This window comes from Opisthocomus hoazin, chromosome 2 (assembly GCF_030867145.1).
Source record: "Opisthocomus hoazin isolate bOpiHoa1 chromosome 2, bOpiHoa1.hap1, whole genome shotgun sequence".
In the NCBI taxonomy this organism is placed as follows: Eukaryota; Metazoa; Chordata; class Aves; order Opisthocomiformes; family Opisthocomidae; genus Opisthocomus; species Opisthocomus hoazin.
In genome coordinates this window covers 3,523,798-3,542,507 of record NC_134415.1, presented here as the reverse complement: position 1 = coordinate 3,542,507, position 18,710 = coordinate 3,523,798, and the positions used below count along the sequence as shown (strand labels likewise).

General features: G+C 53.7%; 1 protein-coding gene across 4 annotated transcripts in view; it reads right to left on the bottom strand.

Annotated features, from left to right (window-relative positions):
* Positions 1–7,502: 7,502 nt before the first annotated feature.
* Positions 7,503–18,710, bottom strand: part of KIF25 (kinesin family member 25) — a 52,206-nt gene continuing 40,998 nt past the window's right edge. For 2 of the 4 annotated variants that reach the window (XM_075411928.1, XM_009944119.2), the window contains 4 exons: positions 18,018–18,169; positions 13,909–14,106; positions 11,258–11,413; positions 7,503–9,721 (listed from right to left, as the gene is read on the bottom strand). In XM_075411928.1, coding sequence (XP_075268043.1) covers positions 9,564–9,721; positions 11,258–11,413; positions 13,909–14,106; positions 18,018–18,169 — 664 coding nt within the window. In that variant the 3' untranslated portion in view covers positions 7,503–9,563. The remainder of the gene's footprint in view (positions 9,722–11,257; positions 11,414–13,908; positions 14,107–18,017; positions 18,170–18,710) is intronic. The other 2 variants (XM_075411929.1, XM_075411930.1) reach the window with 2 other exon arrangements.

Sequence of the window (18,710 nt, the reverse complement as noted above, 5' to 3'; positions counted from 1 at the left end):
GGGCCGGGCGGTGCCGGAGCGCTCCCGGGCGGCTGCGGGAGGGGAGCGGCCCGCAAACCCCCCCCCCGCAGGCCCAACCCGCCGAGTTTTTAACCCCGCGGCCGCGGCCCGAACCGCGATCTCGGGGCTGGTCCTTCGGGGCACGCTGCCGCCCGGCCCGGCCCTGGCAGGGGAGGGCTGTGCCGAGCAGGGTCAGGCTGCGGGCAGCGACCCCCGCGTCCATGGCCGCTGCCCTGCCGCAGGGATGTAACCAGCAAAACGCGCCTTCATCCTCGCTGGCAGACTGCCGGGCAGCTGAACGTGGGCTAGCGAACAGCACAGCCGCTGTGTTTTAATTTCTGCTTTATTTTTATTCATGGAAATCGCGGAATGGCAGGGGTTGGAAGGGACCTCAAAGCTCATCTGGTTCCAACCCCCCTGCCATGAGCAGGGACATCTTCCACCAGACCAGGGTGCTCAGAGCTCCATCCAACCTGGCCTTGAACACTGCCAGGGAGGGGGCAGCCACGGCTTCTCTGGGCAACCTGGGCCAGGGCCTCACCACCCTCACGGGGAAGAATTTCTTCCTAATATCTCATCTAAATCTGCCCTCTTTTAGTTTAGAGCCGTTCCCCCTTGTCCTATCACTGCACACCCTTGTGAAAAGCCCCTCTCCATCCTTCCTGTAGGCCCCTCCAGGCACTGGCAGCTGCTCTAAGGTCACCCCGGAGCCTTCTCTTCTCCAGGCTGAACAGCCCCAGCTCCCTCAGCCTGTCCTCGTAGGAGAGGTGCTCCAGCCCTCGGATCATTGCTGGGGCTGTGGGAGCAGCTGGGGACAATTTTGCTTAACGTATGCGCTGCAAATAACAGAGAGGGCACAAACCATTGCTTTGCCGTCTGCTTCAGCACAAACCACTTCGAGATCCAAAGCAGAATTACTGCTGAAAAATACAGGGCTGGCAAGCTCAGGGAGAGCTCTACAGCCACAAGGACGCTGATTTGCTCCTGTTTGCAGAACAACCGGAGCAGGGTAGGAGCCCTTGGAGGCTGCCTTGCCCAAGGGCATCTCCAGAGCATCGGCTGAGCGTTCAGACAAGCCGGCACCTCTGTGGTAACGGACTTTAAAGGCTCTACAAAGCTTCCACGGGGCCAGACTCCTACGAGGAGAGCCTGAGCGAGCTGGGCTTGTTCAGCCTGGAGAAGAGAAGGCTGAGAGGGGACCTTAGAAATGCCTCTAAATATCTGCAGGGTGGGTGTCAGGAGGACGGGGCCAGACTCTTTCCAGTGGTGCCCAGTGAAAGGACAAGGGGCAATGGGCACAAACTGAAGCAGAGGAAGTTCCAGCTGAACAGGAGGAAGAACTTCTTCCCTCTGAGGGTGACGGAGCCCTGGCCCAGGCTGCCCAGGGAGACTGTGGAGTCTCCTTCTCTGGAGATATTCCAGACCCGCCTGGACAAGGTCCTGTGCAGCCTGCTCTGGGTGACCCTGCTTGGGCAGGGGGTTGGGCTGGGTGACCCACAGAGGTCCCTTCCAACCCCGAACACTCTGTGATGATTTTGCCACCGCTCTGGTCCTGCTTTGTGGATGACATCCCACAGGCTCTGAGCTGCATCTCGACCTGCGGGCCGGTGCTGGCAAAGCCTCAGGTACGGCTCCTCGCCGGGGTGCGGGACGCGTGGAGAGCACGCAGAGCCCCGGCGACAGCAGGGATGGGTGCATCAGCGATGATGTCTCGGGCGTGGATAAGCACAAGGTGGTTTCTGGGGTCCCTCAGCCCAAGCCCTCTCCTCTGCCCAAGTGCAGGGCCAGAAGGGGTTCCCCGTGGTGTGGGTGCTCGCCGTGCTGCAGCTGCTGGCAGGTCCAGGTGGAGGGTGACACATGGGAGGGCAACCAAGGGACGGGATATCAGCCGTCTTCTGAGGGGAAGAGACAGGGAGAGGAGGAGGTCTCTGCAGACCCTCTGGGAGCTGTCTTCAGCGTCGAGGTCTTGCAGATGAGCTGCCTAGGAGAGAAGCAAGCCCTGCTGGGGTGGTGGGCAAGGGCTCGCTCGCCTCTCAGCCTTGCCCAGACGTTGTTCGCTGTAGGACTTGTAAGCAGTTGCTGGGATGGGACCTGGAAACCCCTTCTTCCTTCGCCCTGCCAGGGTCGTGCTAGTGGAGAAGCTGCTGGCTTTTCCCCAGGACGTGCTGGTGTGAGGGATAACTTGCAAGGGCTGCAGGCGGTGATGGTAAGGGCAGCAGGACCTTGGCAGGAGCCTCCTGTGTCACTGGGAGGAGCTGTGTTGTTAGGCCAGGGCTTATTTTACCTCTGTTGGGTTTTTTATGTCTTGCCTGGCTCTGCAGTCCTGGTCTCTTGGGTGGCAGAGAACCTTGACCTCACGTCTGTTAGTTGTCCAGCAGCGTCCTCTCCCAGGGCACATGCGCTGCGGCTGCCAGAACTTCATCGGAGCTCCCTCAGGACTCTGTGCCCTTTTCTCTTCCTCCCTTTCCACCCCTGATGGGGGGTAGATGGTGTCCAAGGCTCTCTGGCCTTCATGGAGGCCAGACACTTCTGCTTTCTTGTGCCTGTGGTGCGGCGTCTCCTTGCCTTCACCGCCCTGCGATGGTGGCATCGTGTGTGACCACGTGCGTTGTGCCTGGCTGTGTCCGCAGCAGACCCAGCGGGTGGGCACTTGGGGACAGGGTTTAGCAGGCGTGGTGGTGTTGGGTTGTCGGTTGGACCTGATGATCTTGGAGGTCTTTTCCAACCTCAGTGACTCTGTGACTCGATATGCACGTTGCGTCGGGAACGCCGGCGCTGCCTGGCCGAAGCGCGCGGGGCTGGAGGTGTCAGAGGCCCGTGGCTAAAGCCAGGAGCAGGACCTGGAGCTCCCGTTATTCCAGGTGCCAGCCCGGAGCACGCAGCGGGCAGAGGCTGTGTGTGCTCAGGAAGAGGTGGAGGAGGCTCGTGCTGCTCGAAACCCAAACGTCTGAAGCGAGGGAGGAAGTGTCATCTTCTGCCTCTTGGATCTTCAAAGCTTCTGCTGTGGCTTCCAGAGCTTTTTAAAGCAGTGGGCTGGGGTTTTGTTGTTGTTGTTTTGGTTTTAGTTCTGTTTAGGAGAGGGAAGGACCTGATTAGTAAAGTCCAGAGGAAAATGAGAGAGAAAAGTACTCCTCCTGGTGCTTGTCTTTGAGTGAACGGCTGGGCAGCGACTCCTCCCACCAGGACAGTCATTTGATGTACCAGAAAACGGGCAAGAGGAGACACGTGTTGGAGGAGACGATACTTGCAGGCATGAAGCTGGAGGAGCTGGAAGAGCAAGGGGATGATAACTCAGCTCAGCTGTGCTTCTCCAGGGAGAAGAGCAGAGGTGCTCCTATCTCCGCCTGCCGCCGGGGGGGAAGATGTGCAAATCTCACCTTCCCGGAGTTTGATATCCATGGATTTTCCCCCTTGTTTCTATCGAAGCTGAATCTAAATGCTTGCCCTGGAGCACTGCAATTCTCTGCTTTAGCTGCTGCGTCTGGGTCCTGGTGGTTGAACATTGGAATGTGTCTGGTCACTTGGCCACTTCAGCAGGTTTTCTGCAGCTGATCTCCAAGTTGTTAGAGCCTTGTCAGATACTGGACAAACAAGAGGTGACTTTGGAGCACCACATCATGTCATTCAAGTTTTGAGTTTGGGAATCCTCTTCCAAATGCTTTGTGTGATCCATCTCAAGCTGGAGAAGTGGGCCTGTGTGAACCTCACGAAGCTCAACAAGGTCAAGTGTGAGGTCCTGTATCTGGGTTGGGGCAACCCCCGGTACAAATACAGGCTGGGGGCTGAAGGGATGGAGAGCAGCCCTGCTGAGAAGGGCTTGGGGGTGCTGGGGGATGAAAAGCTGGATGTGGTGGTGAGGGGTTGATGGTTGGACTTGATGATCTTAGAGGTCTTTTCCAACCTTAATGACTCTGTGATTCTATGACCTGGCAACATGCATCCCCAGCAGCGTGGGCACAGGGCGAGGGAGGGGTTTCTGCCCCTCTGTCCCGCTCTGCTGAGACCCCCCCAGGAGTCCTGCGTCCAGCTCTGGAGCCCTCAGCACAGGACAGAGCTGGAGCTGTGGGAGCAGGGCCAGAGGAGGCCCCAGCAATGATCCGAGGGCTGGAACCCCTCTGCTGGGAGGAAAGGCTGGGAGAGCTGGGGCTGCTCAGCCTGGGGAAGAGAAGACTGTGGGGAGACCTTAGAGCAGCTGCCAGTACCTGGAGGGGCTGCGAGAGAGCTGGAAAGGGGCTTGTGACCATGGCATGGAGTGATAGGACAACGGGTGGTGGCTTCAAGCTGAAAGAGGGGAGATTTGGGTTAGATCTAAGGAAGGAATTCTTCACTGTGAGGGTGGTGAGGCCCTGGTCCAGGCTGCCCAGAGAAGCTGTGGCTGCCCCCTCCCTGGCAGGGTCCAAGGCCAGGTTGGATGGAGCTCTGAGCACCCTGCGCTGGTGGAAGATGTCCCTGCCCATGGCAGGGGGGTTGGAACCAGATGATCTTTAAGGGCCCTTCCAACCCAAACCATTCTGTGATTCTGTGACTTTTTGTCTCCCTTCACAGAAACAAAATTAAAAGGGGCAAACGCATTGCAAGATGAAACCCGGTTCGATAAAATTGGATGTAAGAAAAAAGTGCTGTAGGCAACGTTTCCCTCAGCTCGCCCCGTGCCCTCCTGTGTCTGGCTTCGAGCCCACCGCCCGGCCGCAGCGGGCGCCGGAAGGCTTTCCCAACAACCACTTCATTCTGCCCGCGCCGCGTCTTCTGCAGAGGTTTGGAAGAGCGCTTCGTCAAATGGAATCGGCAATTTAATGACAAATTAAACATTCTTGTGAACCTTCCAGTGCTAATTATGGTTTTCCTAGGCTGGCTAAAACCAAGAGCAGCCTCTCTCTGCGGTGCGGCTGCTGCCAAGGCACGAAGCCACACGTGGAAATTAAATATATAATTTCCAAATGTCAGCGTAGGTCAAGGTTTTGAGTGGGCCAGGGGCGTTGGCTGCTTCAATTGCTGCTTTTTTAACCCCAGGATGAGATGCAGTGCTGGGAAGCACTCGTGGGTCGCGTCGCTTCCTTGTGCCCCGCTGATAAGAGCTCTGCAGGGTGGCCGGGAGGATTAAGGGGCATTAGGAGCAGTGTGGCCAGCAGGTCGAGGGAGGTTCTCCTCCCCCTCTGCTCTGCCCTGGTGAGGCCCCATCTGCAGTGCTGTGTCCAGTGCTGGGCTCCCCAGTTCGAGAAAGATGAGGAGCTACTGGAGAGAGTCCAGCGGAGGGCTACGAGGATGAGGAGGGGGCTGGAGCATCTCTCCTACGAGGAGAGGCTGAGGGACCTGGGCTTGTTCAGCCTGGAGAAGAGAAGGCTGAGAGGGGACCTTAGAAATGCCTCTAAATATCTGCAGGGTGGGGGTCAGGAGGACGGGGCCAGACTCTTTCCAGTGGTGCCCAGCGACAGGACAAGGGGCAACGGGCACAAACTGAAGCAGAGGAAGCTCCAGCTGAACCCGAGGAAGAACTTCTTCCCTCTGAGGGTGACGGAGCCCTGGCCCAGGCTGCCCAGGGAGGCTGTGGAGTCTCCTTCTCTGGAGATATTCCAGCCCCGCCTGGCCGCGGTGCTGTGCAGCCTGCTCTGGGTGACCCTGCTTGGGCAGGGGGTTGGGCTGGGTGACCCACAGAGGTCCCTGCCAACCCCTACGATTCTGTGATTCTGTGAAGGGACGTTGTGACCCAGGGGGTGGATGCAGAGCCCCCTGGCCGCGTGCGCGGCGCAGGGCAGCCCTCGGAGCATCCCCACGGGCCGTACGTACCCTTCCCCGGGGCGGAGAGCTGGGCGCTGAGAGTGAGCTGGGGACAGGTCCGCTGGAGGACAGCGGGTCGGACCAGCGCTGCGGAGCTCACCCTTGCAGCTGGGTAGCTATGGTGGGGATCAAGGCTGAAAAAAGTAAGCGAAGAACCTCCATGGCGGTTGTACGTCCTTCGAAACCAGGTCCTTGAGCACTCAGTTTCCCTGGCCATGGCCAACTGAGCGAGGGGGCTCCAAGCCCTGCGCCTGGACTCCCTCGCTAGGCTGGGGAGCCAGAGGTGCCTGCTGGAAGCCATCCTGGTCATCCCTTTCCCTTGGCTGTGGGGGAACCACCCACCGGAGCTGATAAATTCCGTCTGTAATGACAAATCCAAACGGAAACGTGGGCACCAGTCTGTACTTTTGGGCCAAATCTTGGACTTCTAACTTGAAGGTGAATGTCTGATTCCAGATGTGTCTAGACTTCTCCTGCTTACTTTGTGTAGGTCTGGTGTCTGGTTCTGGATGGATATTGTCTGGTTCCAGATGTGTCTAGACTTCTCCTGCTAATTTTGTGTGGGTCTGTGTGTACCCATATCGGTGTATTTTACCCTAAACAGACACTTGCTGCTGTTGGGATGTGGGGACTGGTCTGGCAGAGTCCCAGTTTCCCTGCCCCACATCCTGCACGCCGGAGCACTCGCGCGGGGAGAGACGCGAGCTCAAATCCTTCATCTTTGAACTGGATGCGAATTTTCCGCTTTCTGGGAGGACGCTGGGCCCACAGGTTCGAGGGTGCCAGGGTGAGGGTGCTCACAGTGTGGAAGCAGCTTCCACCTCTGTGTAAGGGGCTGGGGTACGTTGGCATGAACGCCTGGCCCTGGGCTTCACGCCGTTGCCTCCTTGGCCAGCTTGGCACGGGATGCTGAATACCGAAGCATTCACAAGACCAAATTCACAGAATCCCAGAATGTTCAGGGTTGGAAGGGCCCTCTGGGGATCCCTTCTTTCTCTCAGCACATCACAGCTGACACCAGCACTGAGCAATCGCATCTCTATACCCCAGGAAATTCCAAACTGGAAAGTTCTTCGAGCAAAACTGTAGGAGAGGGGTTTTTTTCTGAGGGCTGGAACACCTCTCCTACGAGGACAGGCTGAGGGAGCTGGGGCTGTTCAGCCTGGAGAAGAGAAGGCTCCGGGGTGACCTTAGAGCAGCTGCCACTGCCTGAAGGGGCTGACAGGAAGGATGGAGAGGGGCTTTTCACAAGGGGGTGCAGGGATAGGACAAGGGGGAACGGCTCTAAACTAAAAGAGGGCAGATTTAGATGAGATATTGGGAAGAAATTCTTCCCCATGAGGGTGGTGAGGCCCTGGCCCAGGTTGCCCAGAGAAGCTGTGGCTGCCCCCTCCCTGGCAGGGTTCAAGGCCAGGTTGGATGGAGCTCTGAGCACCCTGGGCTGGTGGAAGATGTCCCTGCTCATGGCAGGGGGGTTGGAACCAGATGAGATTTAAGGTCCCTTCCAACCCAAACCACTCTGTGATTCTATGAAAATGTTGGCTTTGCTGCCCTGCGGATCCTGCCGGCTTCCTGGCGCAGGTCGAACAGCGAGGGATACGCTACGCTGGCAAGGGGAACGGGAACAGGCAACGCTGCGTAGGCACAGTTTGGCAGAGTTAATGTTAATGTAGAAACTTCAACTTTTGATATCTGCTGCCATTTGAGGGGTTTATTTCTCAGCTTTAACAACAAGTATTGCTGCTTCCCCCCTAACACACAGCTTGTAAAGAAACGCCGAGTTTTGAAGAGCAGCTCCAGAAGGGAAAGCGCAGCTCGTGACAAGTCACATCCCTGCGTAACACTTAGGAAATTCCAAGTCCTCACAAGTCTTTGAGGAACTTACTCAAAGATGTCGGAGGAATCAGCCAGCCCTCCCTCATCACACCCACTCTTAGGGCCCCGACCTGTCGGGAGCTGAAGTTGAGCGTGACGCTGTCTGCTCCCACGCTGCGTTTAGCCGGCTCCCGTCCTCGCTCGGACGCCTTCTCACCCGAGGTTGCTTGAGCGAGCATTCGGCTTCGGAAGGTCCTGTGTCCAGATGCTTTTCCTACCCATCTGTTACTGCAGGAATCAGTAAAGTTAAGGAATTTTTACCCTCATGACGTTATTCAGGACAACAAATATTATCACAGCTCTCCAGTGGCGATGCTAATCATGAGCAGCGGAGCGCTGCACGCAGCACAGCAGCTGTCGTATGTTTAAGGGTGAAATTCCAATCACAGTATGCTATGTAACCTCTGGATAAATATTTACGCTCGTGAAGGTTAAGTGACTTGGGGTACTATAAACTCCGGCCTTTTGGGCCGGCTGCTGCAGTTTCAGCCTTCCTGCAGTGACCTACCACTGACCTCTGTCTGGAGCAGTGATTGCTGGAGGTGACAATTCAGCGCGGGTCCTGAGGCCTCAGCTGAGCAATAACGCAGCGCACGGAACACAGCAGGCGTTATCTGAACCCAGCTGCTCATCTCAGAGCCACTCCTCATCTCTAACGTTGCTTAGATTTCCTGGAAAATCTTCTTCTGGAAAACTTTCCTGGGAAAGATGTAACTTCATTCACAAACCCTGCATGATGTTGCCTCAGCATTGGTGTAAGAGGGTGAAAGCCCCTTGAAGACAATAAGCATCTTTACTCTGAGGGTGATGGAGCACTGGCCCAGGCTGCCCAGAGGGGCTGTGGAGTCTCCTTCTCTGGAGATATTCCAGACCCACCTGGACAAGGTCCTGTGCAGCCTGCTCTGGGTGACCCTGCTTCGGCAGGGGGTTGGGCTGGGTGACCCACAGAGGTCCCTTCCAACCCCAAATATTCTGTGATTCTGTGAAGCATCATCTCACAGGCTGGATTTTGGGTGTTTTAGTCATGTGCTGGATAGGAAGCGTGCACTTATCCTTTCATAACATGCAGGCACATCTTCAAGGTCGTGGTGTGGTTACCTTGCTTCAGAAACGCAAGCGAAGCACCAGGCCAGGCTGCTACTCAAACAGTCGTACAAGGGAGCTCCCATGAGGAGCTGTAGTTGAGGGCCTTTCAGCACTCCTGGAGCAAAAACAAACCACAAAACAGGCAAAGCTGTAGTCTTAGCGAAGACAGCAGAGCTGGGATTCGCTCCAGCCATTCTACATCCCAGAGGCATCAGGTGAAGCCTTACTGCTCTTTCTCCATCATCTCGCTAGTGCCATCATCTCCTGCTTCAAAGCAGAGAACGGAGCTCCGTTCAACACGGCTGATGGGTTCCTTCACCCTCCTCCCAGCCTTAGGAGCGGCCCCATCCGTGCGAGGCAGAAGAGCAAGCCACGGCGACGTATCTCAGTTTAATCCAAGCTGAGGGGAAGTATTTCACGTGCTGCTTTGAAGCACTGGAACCACATTTAGACTCCCGTCTTCTACTGAGAAACCAGACTTCACCCCCAGCCTTTCAGAAGCGAGCCATCCTACAGCAGGGCTCTGTTGGCTCAGTTCTGCTTGCCCAAAGGAAACACACGACCAAACCCGTGCCTTGAAGTAGCTTTCCTAAAAAAGCCCGATTTATTTCCATGCCGTTCCACCACGGTTGGCAGCTGTTGTCAGCACGTGCTGTTATCTTTGGAGCAAGAACATTGTCAGCAGGTCTATGGCTTGCTAATGCCATGTTGAGGACTGTTTATTTTATCTGGCAGTTCATACCTAAAAGAATGGCTTTAGGACAACAATATGCATTTCAGTCCGAGGAACTCATTAATAATACTTTAATCCACACGAGTCTTAGGTTTTATTTTGCTTTACTCTGCCCCAGGACATTTTTTTTCTTGACTTGTCCTCTCTGAACTTGCCGAGCACGGGTTCCAAATCCCAGAGACTGCATTGACTCTGTTAAGTACTTCTGGTCAGGAGAGATGCACAGCATCACCAACAGCTTCGCATCACCTCCTAAAAGCAGGAGAAAGACAAAATATACTTATTTACCTCATTATTTTCAGAAAGTTATACACTGGTCATGTATTGATGTACACAACAACGAGCGTAGGCCACCACCACTGCTTTTATGAAGCAGAAGACTCTGCGTGAGGAGGGCTGTTAACAGACAGCTCCTTCAAGGGACGCCTGTGTCTAACAATAGGACACTTGCCCCAGCAGAACCAATGTTTCACAATCTGTAACGTTGATTTTTCCCCCCCTTATAGTTAGTCTGCCTGTATGTTATGGGTCTGGCGACTTCGTTAAGCTTTGTGAATTGTCTGTAAATTCAAGGTAACGGCCCAATGGGTTATCTGTGTGACAATCAAGCAAACCAGACTTATCAAAAGTTCACAGAGAATGATTAAACAAAGACAGAAATTGCCCTGTTCAACACTTCACCTAAACAGCATCGCCCAAGTCGTACACCAGGCGTGGTTACAGCCAGGCGCAGTGCCCGTACCACAGCTCCCTCACTCACTGCGTGCTTTGGCTTTCCCTGTCCATGGCAGGGACTTTGGTGCTAGGCGAAATTCAAAGTTCAAGCCAAAATTAATGGTCTTTCAGCAGCTCTGAAGAACGAGTGCCTCAATCCCTGTCCGTGCCTTGAACTGGAGACTAAAGGGCGGATGCTGTCTGGCTGTGGGAAAACGGACTCCTATAGCGTACGGATGGACACAAATCCGACATTACCGCAGGAACCACGCGTGCTTTAAAGCTGCCTCTGCATGGGTGAGGAGCTGGAGCAGAGGGGGGTGACCCAAACGCAAAAGGGAGCTGTAGCACCGTACCGTGCAGCGGTTCCGTCTCCCTCCTTTGTCTTGCTGCCACAGGGCACAACGTTAAGGAACGTGCAAACACGTGACTACACCCCGTAGTAATAGAGATTAAAGCTTCACTTGTAGACTGTAGCTGACATGAAACACCAGTGAAATGCAATTACTACCCTTTGCACAATATCTTATTAGAGATCACAGAATCACAGAATGTTTGGGTTGGAAGGGACCTCTGTGGGTCACCCAGCCCAACCCCCTGCCCAAGCAGGGTCACCCAGAGCAGGCTGCACAGGACCTTGTCCAGCTAGGGTTGGAATATCTCCAGAGGAGACTCCACAGCCCCTCTGGGCAGCCTGGGCCAGGGCTCCATCACCCTCAGAGGGAAGAAGTTCTTCCTCCTGTTCAGCTGGAACTTCCTCTGCTTCAGTTTGTGCCCGTTGCCCCTTGTCCTGTCGCTGGGCACCACTGGAAAGAGTCTGGCCCCGTTATGTTGTGATTAACCCAAGCGTATTCCTAAACTGAGCCTTGGAACCAGCAAGGGTTAGCCAAATTCAGGAGGAGTCCAGCACTCTCGCCGCGCACTCACACTGCCCCAAAGCTGGAGTCTTTGACTACAGAGGCCCACACGCAAGTGAGGAGGACAAGATCACCCCCTAGTTTTACCCAACAGGGGAGGGGGAAGACTGGGAAGGGAGATCTGCGCTGCCGGACAGCGGCCAGGCTAACCCCTCACCTATGGAGTCCTGAAGCAGGCGCGTCAGTTTGCTGTTCCGATACGGCACGTGGGCTCGCTGTTCTGCTATTGCTCCCAGCACGTCCGCGAGGGCAGCCAGGCTGCGGTTGATGAAGGAGGTCTCCCGCAGCGCCGCACCGGCCACCCCAGACATCCCTAGTGCAGCGGAGGAAAGGGCAGCGGTGAGACGGCGCGGAGCCGCTTCATTGTGAGTTTGTGGGAACTCTGATGGAGCAGCGCGAGGGGTTTACGTTCACCAGAGTCTGCACGGTGCCGTTCTTTGTGGTGTGATTTGTAGTAAGGAAATCGATGCGGGGAAACAAAGCCCTTCTGCTGTCCACCCAGCATGGTGGCACGTGGCCACGCTGCTCTTGAGCGACAGTGGAAGGGTTTGGTCTGCAGGTCAAGCTGCACCAATGTCAAGATCAGCTCTGTGACCAGTCTGAAGGAGCGTGCAGGTCAGAGCCTTGTAGGGCTACAAGGATGATGAGGGGACTGGAACATCTCCCCTACGAGGAGAGGCTGAGGGAGCTGGGCTTGTTCAGCCTGGAGAAGAGAAGGCTGCGAGGGGACCTAATAAATGCTTATAAATATCTGAAGGGTGGGTGTCAGGAGGACGGGGCCAGACTCTTTCCAGTGGTGCCCAGTGACAGGACAAGGGGCAATGGGCACAAACTGAAGCACAGGAAGTTCCGTCTGAACACGAGGAAGAACTTCTTCCCTCTGAGGGTGACGGAGCCCTGGCCCAGGCTGCCCAGAGGGGCTGTGGAGTCTCCTTCTCTGGAGATATTCAAGACCCGCCTGGACAAGGTCCTGTGCAGCCTGCTCTGGGTGACCCTGCTTCGGCAGAGGGTTGGACTAGATGACCCACAGAGGTCCCTTCCAACCCCTACTATTCTGTGATTCTGTGATTCTGTGATTCATTCCTCCTCTCCTTACCTCTGCCATTTGGGGAAGGGAAACTTGCTGTTACCGTTTATCATCACGTTATTCAAATTCAACCCTTCTTCAGGATCGGGGATGAGCTGCAGGCGCATCTGCCAGCAGTTCTCCTTGCCCAGAGCACATGATCGGTGCTAGGCAGAGCTAAGGGCGGTGGGATGGTCAGAAGGGCTCACAGTTTTCTCAGCTGCCCTCTGTCCACCTCTAGAGAGAGGAAGGGGCTGTACAGAGAGAGGACAGGGATTTTGGTTTCACAGAATCACAGAATGGCAGGGGTTGGAAGGGACCTCTGTGGGTCATCTAGTCCAACCCCCTGCCCAAGCAGGGTCACCCAGAGCAGGCTGCACAGCACCGCGTCCAGGCAGGGTCTTGAATATCTCTGGAGAAGGAGACTCCACAGCCTCCCTGAGCAGCCTGTTCCAGGGCTCCGTCACCCTCAGAGGGAAGAAGTTCTTCCTCCTGTTCAGCTGGAGCTTCCTCTGCTTCAGTTTGTGCCCGTTGCCCCTTGTCCTGTCGCTGGGCACCACTGGAAAGAGTCTGGCCCCGTCCTCCTGACCCCCACCCTGCAGATATTTAGAGGCACTTCTAAGGTCCCCTCTCAGCCTTCTCTTCTCCAGGCTAAATGACCCAGGACAGCCGTGGAGCTAACGAGGCAGGGTGCTGGTGCACATTTGAAGTGCGCTAGATGCCCGCTACTGAAACTCCTCCAAACTTCAAGGCAGTTACGAGTTAACAGCTGCCCTTGCTTCTGTCAGAGGAAGCCCAACATCTTCACATCTCCACCAGCGCAGCTGATGGCAGAGGTTGGTCTGCTCTGTGTGCTGGGCCACCTCAAACACCCATGTAAGCGAGCAAAGTTGTTCTGGGCTTCGCTGGAGGATCTGGCGCACCGAGCACCAGCCCAGGTACATGTTTGTCCTGGGTGAACTGAGGGAACACACACACGCGCTGTTGCTCACTTACATGTTCACCAAACAGTTTCCAGCACTTAGAGCTAACGCAAAAAATAATGTATTGTATTAGGTTTCTCTGTAGAACAAAAGTTTAACGGTGAGCAACAGCAAGAATTCTTGGCAGTGAAGTAAAAGACTCTTTCATAATACTGGTTCGGTTTTCAAAACATTATTTCTGGAATGGTACATTTGGCTGCATGGCTTTTCTTGGTAAGAAAGTTTGTCCTTTAGGAAATAATCAAGTTTTTGAAATTACTGTGTGCATACAGGAGGAGGGAGGAGGAAAAGGCTTTGAAGAAACAATGAAAACAATATTATCTTTTCAACATTTAACTTCCTCCAGGATTTTTTCCACAATAAGGCAGAAAAACCCACACGTGGTGATATCAGTTATTACAGCTATTTGTAATATTTAAATAATTTATGCGCTTTAAACATTTCTGTACAAAGACATGCTAATTTTCAGAGTAGAAAAACAGGCCTAATAAAACCAGTCTGAACAAATAACATACCTACGATATGGGTAACGGCCCGGGGATTATTTTAGGCTTATGCAGTCAGATTTTCAGTTAAACTGTACCAGCGTAAAACTGGAACAATCAGGCCCACAAATCTGGTTTGTGTCAGGGTCCGTGGGTTTAAACCACCCTCTGGGTGAAGGCAGGGTAGCACAAATCCCTGCAGAAAGGGGTAAAGGCCACCACTGGAACCGAGAGCTGGGAGGATCCGTGCCCATCAGCGGCCACGGTCGCTTACCGACACACTCGCTACCGGCCAGGTCCACCAGCTGCAGTCTGGTTTTGACTTGCTTCAGTTTCTCAGCGGCTTCAAGCTGTGCTGGCGAAGAGGCTCTGGAGGAAGAAGTGGATTTATTGTCTCTCATTTTTGGCGGAAATGTGCACGAAACCTCTTTATGTAGCCTCTGACTGGTTTGTTCGTCTTCCCAGGAAGTGCCTGGTTAATGGAAAAAACAAACAGGGGGAACTCCTCACTGACACTGGATATGGAGATGGGGGAAAGTGGGGCATCACCGGGGAAATACAACATCTGCTGCTTTAGGCTGTTCTAACAGGAGCAATATACAAGTTAGAATCACTGGCATGGGCAGGCTGAACGACTTTTCCTATCTTAATTAGGGTTTGGTTCATCGAACCGATCGTACCAGTTGGCAAGGAGACTCGGGTGTAGGCTCTGTTGTATCTAATATCCCCTTTGTTCACTCTTCTATGTGGAAAACAAGAAACAGGAGTCCAGTAAGGACTTTTTAAAGTCATTTTTTCATGTTTTAGAGTGACTGAAACCAAAGTGAGATTTCGAACGTTTGGGAGCAGTAAGCTCTGAAGCCTGTTGTATTTGCAACATCACCTGCTGGTGCTCTGGCAAAAAAACCCAAAGCTCCTCCTGCCTCTTGTGTTTCGCCCTTTGCTGCTGTTCCCTCCAGGCTTCCTTCAGCCCTCACCAGCCACTGCTGCGTCTCCGCGGGACGAGCTGTCATCAGCCTCAGCAGCATTACTCCCGCTTCTCCAGGTCCGTTACCCACTACTCCTAGTAGTTGTGCCGCTGCACTAGACGGCTCCGTGCGCTCCCTCGGCAGCAGCACCTGGCTTTCACTCCCTGCTGGGAAGGAAGAGGAAGACAGATTCTTTGGGAAAGCTGCTTTGACATTCGCTCAGCAGGAGCGTATGCAAAGGGGCTTTCCCAAAGCAGGCTGGCTTTTTTTCTTCAGTGTTTTGGTTTTCATCCATCTCTCTCAACCCGTCTGAACGACATAAAAGACTGAAAGGCGCACACTCTGCTATGGGTAACAGAGACAACGGACTCCCTTGGGGACTGAACGAGTCTAGCTGCGACAGCATGAAGTACCCAGCTGCAAAGCTGGAGTAAGAAGGACGTTGTGGAGTCTCCCTCTCTGGAGATTTTCAAGACCCGCTTGGACAAGGTCCTGTGCAGCCTGCTGTGGGTGACCCTGCTTGGGCAGGGGGTTGGACTGGGTGACCCACAGAGGTCCCTTCCAACCCTACCATGCTGGGATTCTGTGATTCTGTGAACTGCATTGCGGAGCTCTGCGGCTCTGCGGCTCGGCTGTTGCTGAAACCCGAGCGAGCTGTTCACAGCGCAGACAGAGCAGCTGGGGCGGTTTGCACAGAACAAATGGCTTCAGGCCACACAGTGTAAAAATAAATGTTCTCGCTCCTCTTCAGTGTGAGACGAGGAAACTGAGAAACTGCTCTCCTCAGACAACAGCTGTTACTGAAACAAAGTGCTAAAAGACCTTCATCAGACCTGAAAAAGTGCTGGCTTGTCAACCCTGGCTCTAGGCACAGAATCACAGAATCACAGAATGGTCGGGGTTGGCAGGGCCCTCTGTGGGTCACCCAGCCCAACCCCCTGCCCAAGCAGGGTCACCCAGAGCAGGCTGCACAGCACCGCGTCCAGGCGGGGCTGGAATATCTCCAGAGAAGGAGACTCCACAGCCTCCCTGGGCAGCCTGGGCCAGGGCTCCGTCACCCTCAGAGGGAAGAAGTTCTTCCTCCTGTTCAGACGGAGCTTCCTCTGCTTCAGTTTGTGCCCATTGCCCCTTGTCCTGTCGCTGGGCACCACTGGAAAGAGTCTGGCCCCGTCCTCCTGACACCCCCCCTGCAGATATTTAGAGGCATTTCTAAGGTCCCCTCTCAGCCTTCTCTTCTCCAGGCTGAACAAGCCCAGCTCCCTCAGCCTCTCCTCGTAGGAGAGATGCTCCAGTCCCCTCATCATCCTCGTAGCCCTCCTCTGGACTCTCTCCAGTAGCTCCTCATCTTTCTTGAACTGGGGAGCCCAGCACTGGACACAGCACTGCACATGGGGCCTCACCAGGGCAGAGTAGAGGGGAAGGAGAACCTCCCTCAACCTGCTGGCCACACTCCTCCTAATGTACCCCAGGATCCCATTGCCCTTCTTGGCACCCAGAGCACACTGCTGGCTCATGGTCACCCTGTCGTCCCCCAGCACTCCCAGGTCCCTCTCCACAGAGCTGCTCTCCAGCAGGTCAGCCCCAGCCTGTACTGGTGCCTGGGGTTGTTCCTCCCCAGGCGCAGGACCCTGCACTTGCCCTTGAACTCATTACAGACTTCACACCTCTTTATTTAGTGACTTAGATCCCCAGCGCTGAGATATTTAACAACTGCACCTAGCTTTGAAATGAGGAATTGCTCCTTTTAAACGAGACTGAGTGCGCTGTCGCAGTGCTGCAGCGAGGTCCCATCTGCAGCCCCGTCTGCAGCCCTGCTCCCCCCGCCCCGCGCCGCACATCGTCACCCCCGCGCCATGAGCCGACGGCCCGGGTCTGCGTTCAGCAGAAATCACAGAATCACAGAATCACAGAATAGTAGGGGTTGGAAGGGACCTCTGTGGGTCATCTAGTCCAACCCCCCTGCTGAAGCAGGGTCACCCACAGCAGGCTGCATAGGACCTTGTCCAGGCGGGTCTTGAATATCTCCAGAGAAGGAGACTCCACAACCTCCCTGGGCAGCCTGGGCCAGGGCTCCGTCACCCTCAGAGGGAAGAAGTTCTTCCTCCTGTTCAGACGGAACAGACATTTCTGCGGAGCTTTGCTGCCAGACAGCAGAGCACGGCGGGGTGACCGCGGTTCGAAATGGCAAAGGGACGCCTGGGCTAGCTGAGAGGGCTGGTGTGCTACGGGTGCAAGCACTGTGCTTTGAAATTTAACATCTGTCTGATGGACAAGGACCTGGGGCTGGCCCGAGCGAACATCTGGAACGCGGGAGCTGCAGCTTGGGAAGCAACTGTGTCTTTTGGCAAGGCCCAGCAGTAAGCGAGGGCACTGTTTGTTCTGGGTTGCTAATACTGTCGGTTTAATTCCTGATAGCAATCTAAGGGAAAAAAATGTTAAATATTTTCCACTTTCTAAAAGCATATTGTTGTTGCAGAGTGTGGAGGAGGGGGACCACAGCACTGGAAGCAGAGAGCCTAATTACAACGCCAGCAAAAGAAAACAAAGCTAGCCCCCCAGAGCCAAAGTTATTCCTAAAGCAATAAACTGGTGAGTCTTGGTGTGGTAATGAAAAGTAGAAATACAGGGTTTGCCACAGTAAATAAGAAAACTATGTTGTCTGTTCCTACCGTGGCCTATTATTAGCAGTTGAAGACACTCTGAATTTAATGGACATTTTTGCAAGGCAGCAGGTAGAAGAATAACTCTTTCTCACCCAAGAGCATACGATGATCCTTAAAACACTTGGTTAGCTTTACCGCAAACTTAGCATGAATAATTATAGAATCATAGAATCATAGAAAGTTTTGGGTCGGAAGGGACCCCTAGAGGTCATCTAGTCCAACCCCCCCGCAGCGAGCAGGGACACCGCTAACTAGATCAGGGTGCTCAGAGCCCTGTCCAACCTGGTCTTGAATGTTTCCAGGGAATGTATATATATATATATATATATAAAAATAAATATAAAATTATATACACATATATATATATATAAAAATTATATATACATATGTTATAAATGTGGTATGTCATATAAAGTGATTTAACCACTGTATTCGCATATCTATCTTACTGGTCTTTTATGACTTATTGACAAAATTTATTTCAGTAGTTGTTTCACACTACAAAACCTCAAGAACTCCCTATTTAAGACAGGTAAAAAAAAGTCAAAAGATTTTATGAACGTGGATGTTTTCAGTAGCACTCAGACATCAAACTGGTCAGTTACTTAAGAAGGTAGAAGGTAGAGGTTAAACAATGGAAAAGAACTGAGGGAATGTATTAAACATTGGGAAAAGGACGAAAAAGCAATATGGGAACCTCTGAGTCCACAGACTGTTTTCCAAAAAATTTGTTTTAGTAACATGTTACTTACTGGAGTTATCTCCGGAGACAGCTGTGGTGATGGTCAAGGTAACTACCAGATGGGAACGAGAGGAATGAGCATGCACCAGCGTTGGGTGCTTGACTCTCAGCTGCAGGCCTTTGTGGACCAGATGCAAAAATTCAGATGCATTTTCAACGGTCCTAGGAAGTAAAGAAACAAGCAGAAGATTTAACTGGCTCACAGTAAAGATCACACAAGACAGCTGACGACTTCGACGTGAATCTGAGCATTTCCACTTCCCAGCTCTTCCGAGTCCTTATGGCAATCTCGGTTTTGAGCTGCACAACAACCGTGTGTAGAGTTTTTCAGGTGGGATACGGTCCAAGTGGAAAGTTCCAGACAAAAGCTGTGATGTGGCACTGAGGGTGCTGAAGAAGCGGCCTGCCGACCTTGCAGGTCTGTAGGTGATGTCGCTCCGCTCCCCAAGTGACTGACATTCCTACACCTCCACGCCTGGGAAGAAGAGACACCGAGCTCGACGTTCCCGGGATCTCTGGTCTTGCAGAAGTGGAGTTGTCCAGTCTACGTTAAGGTAGCTCAAGTTCTTTGGGAAGCACAGAATTAGGGGGGAAAAAAAAAAAATTAGAAATTTCTCCGGGCCTTTGGAAATCATATTTCGCATTTGGAATTAAATCCAGAATCCTTGGAAAAAAGTTGGACTCCACTGTTGGATGAGCAGGG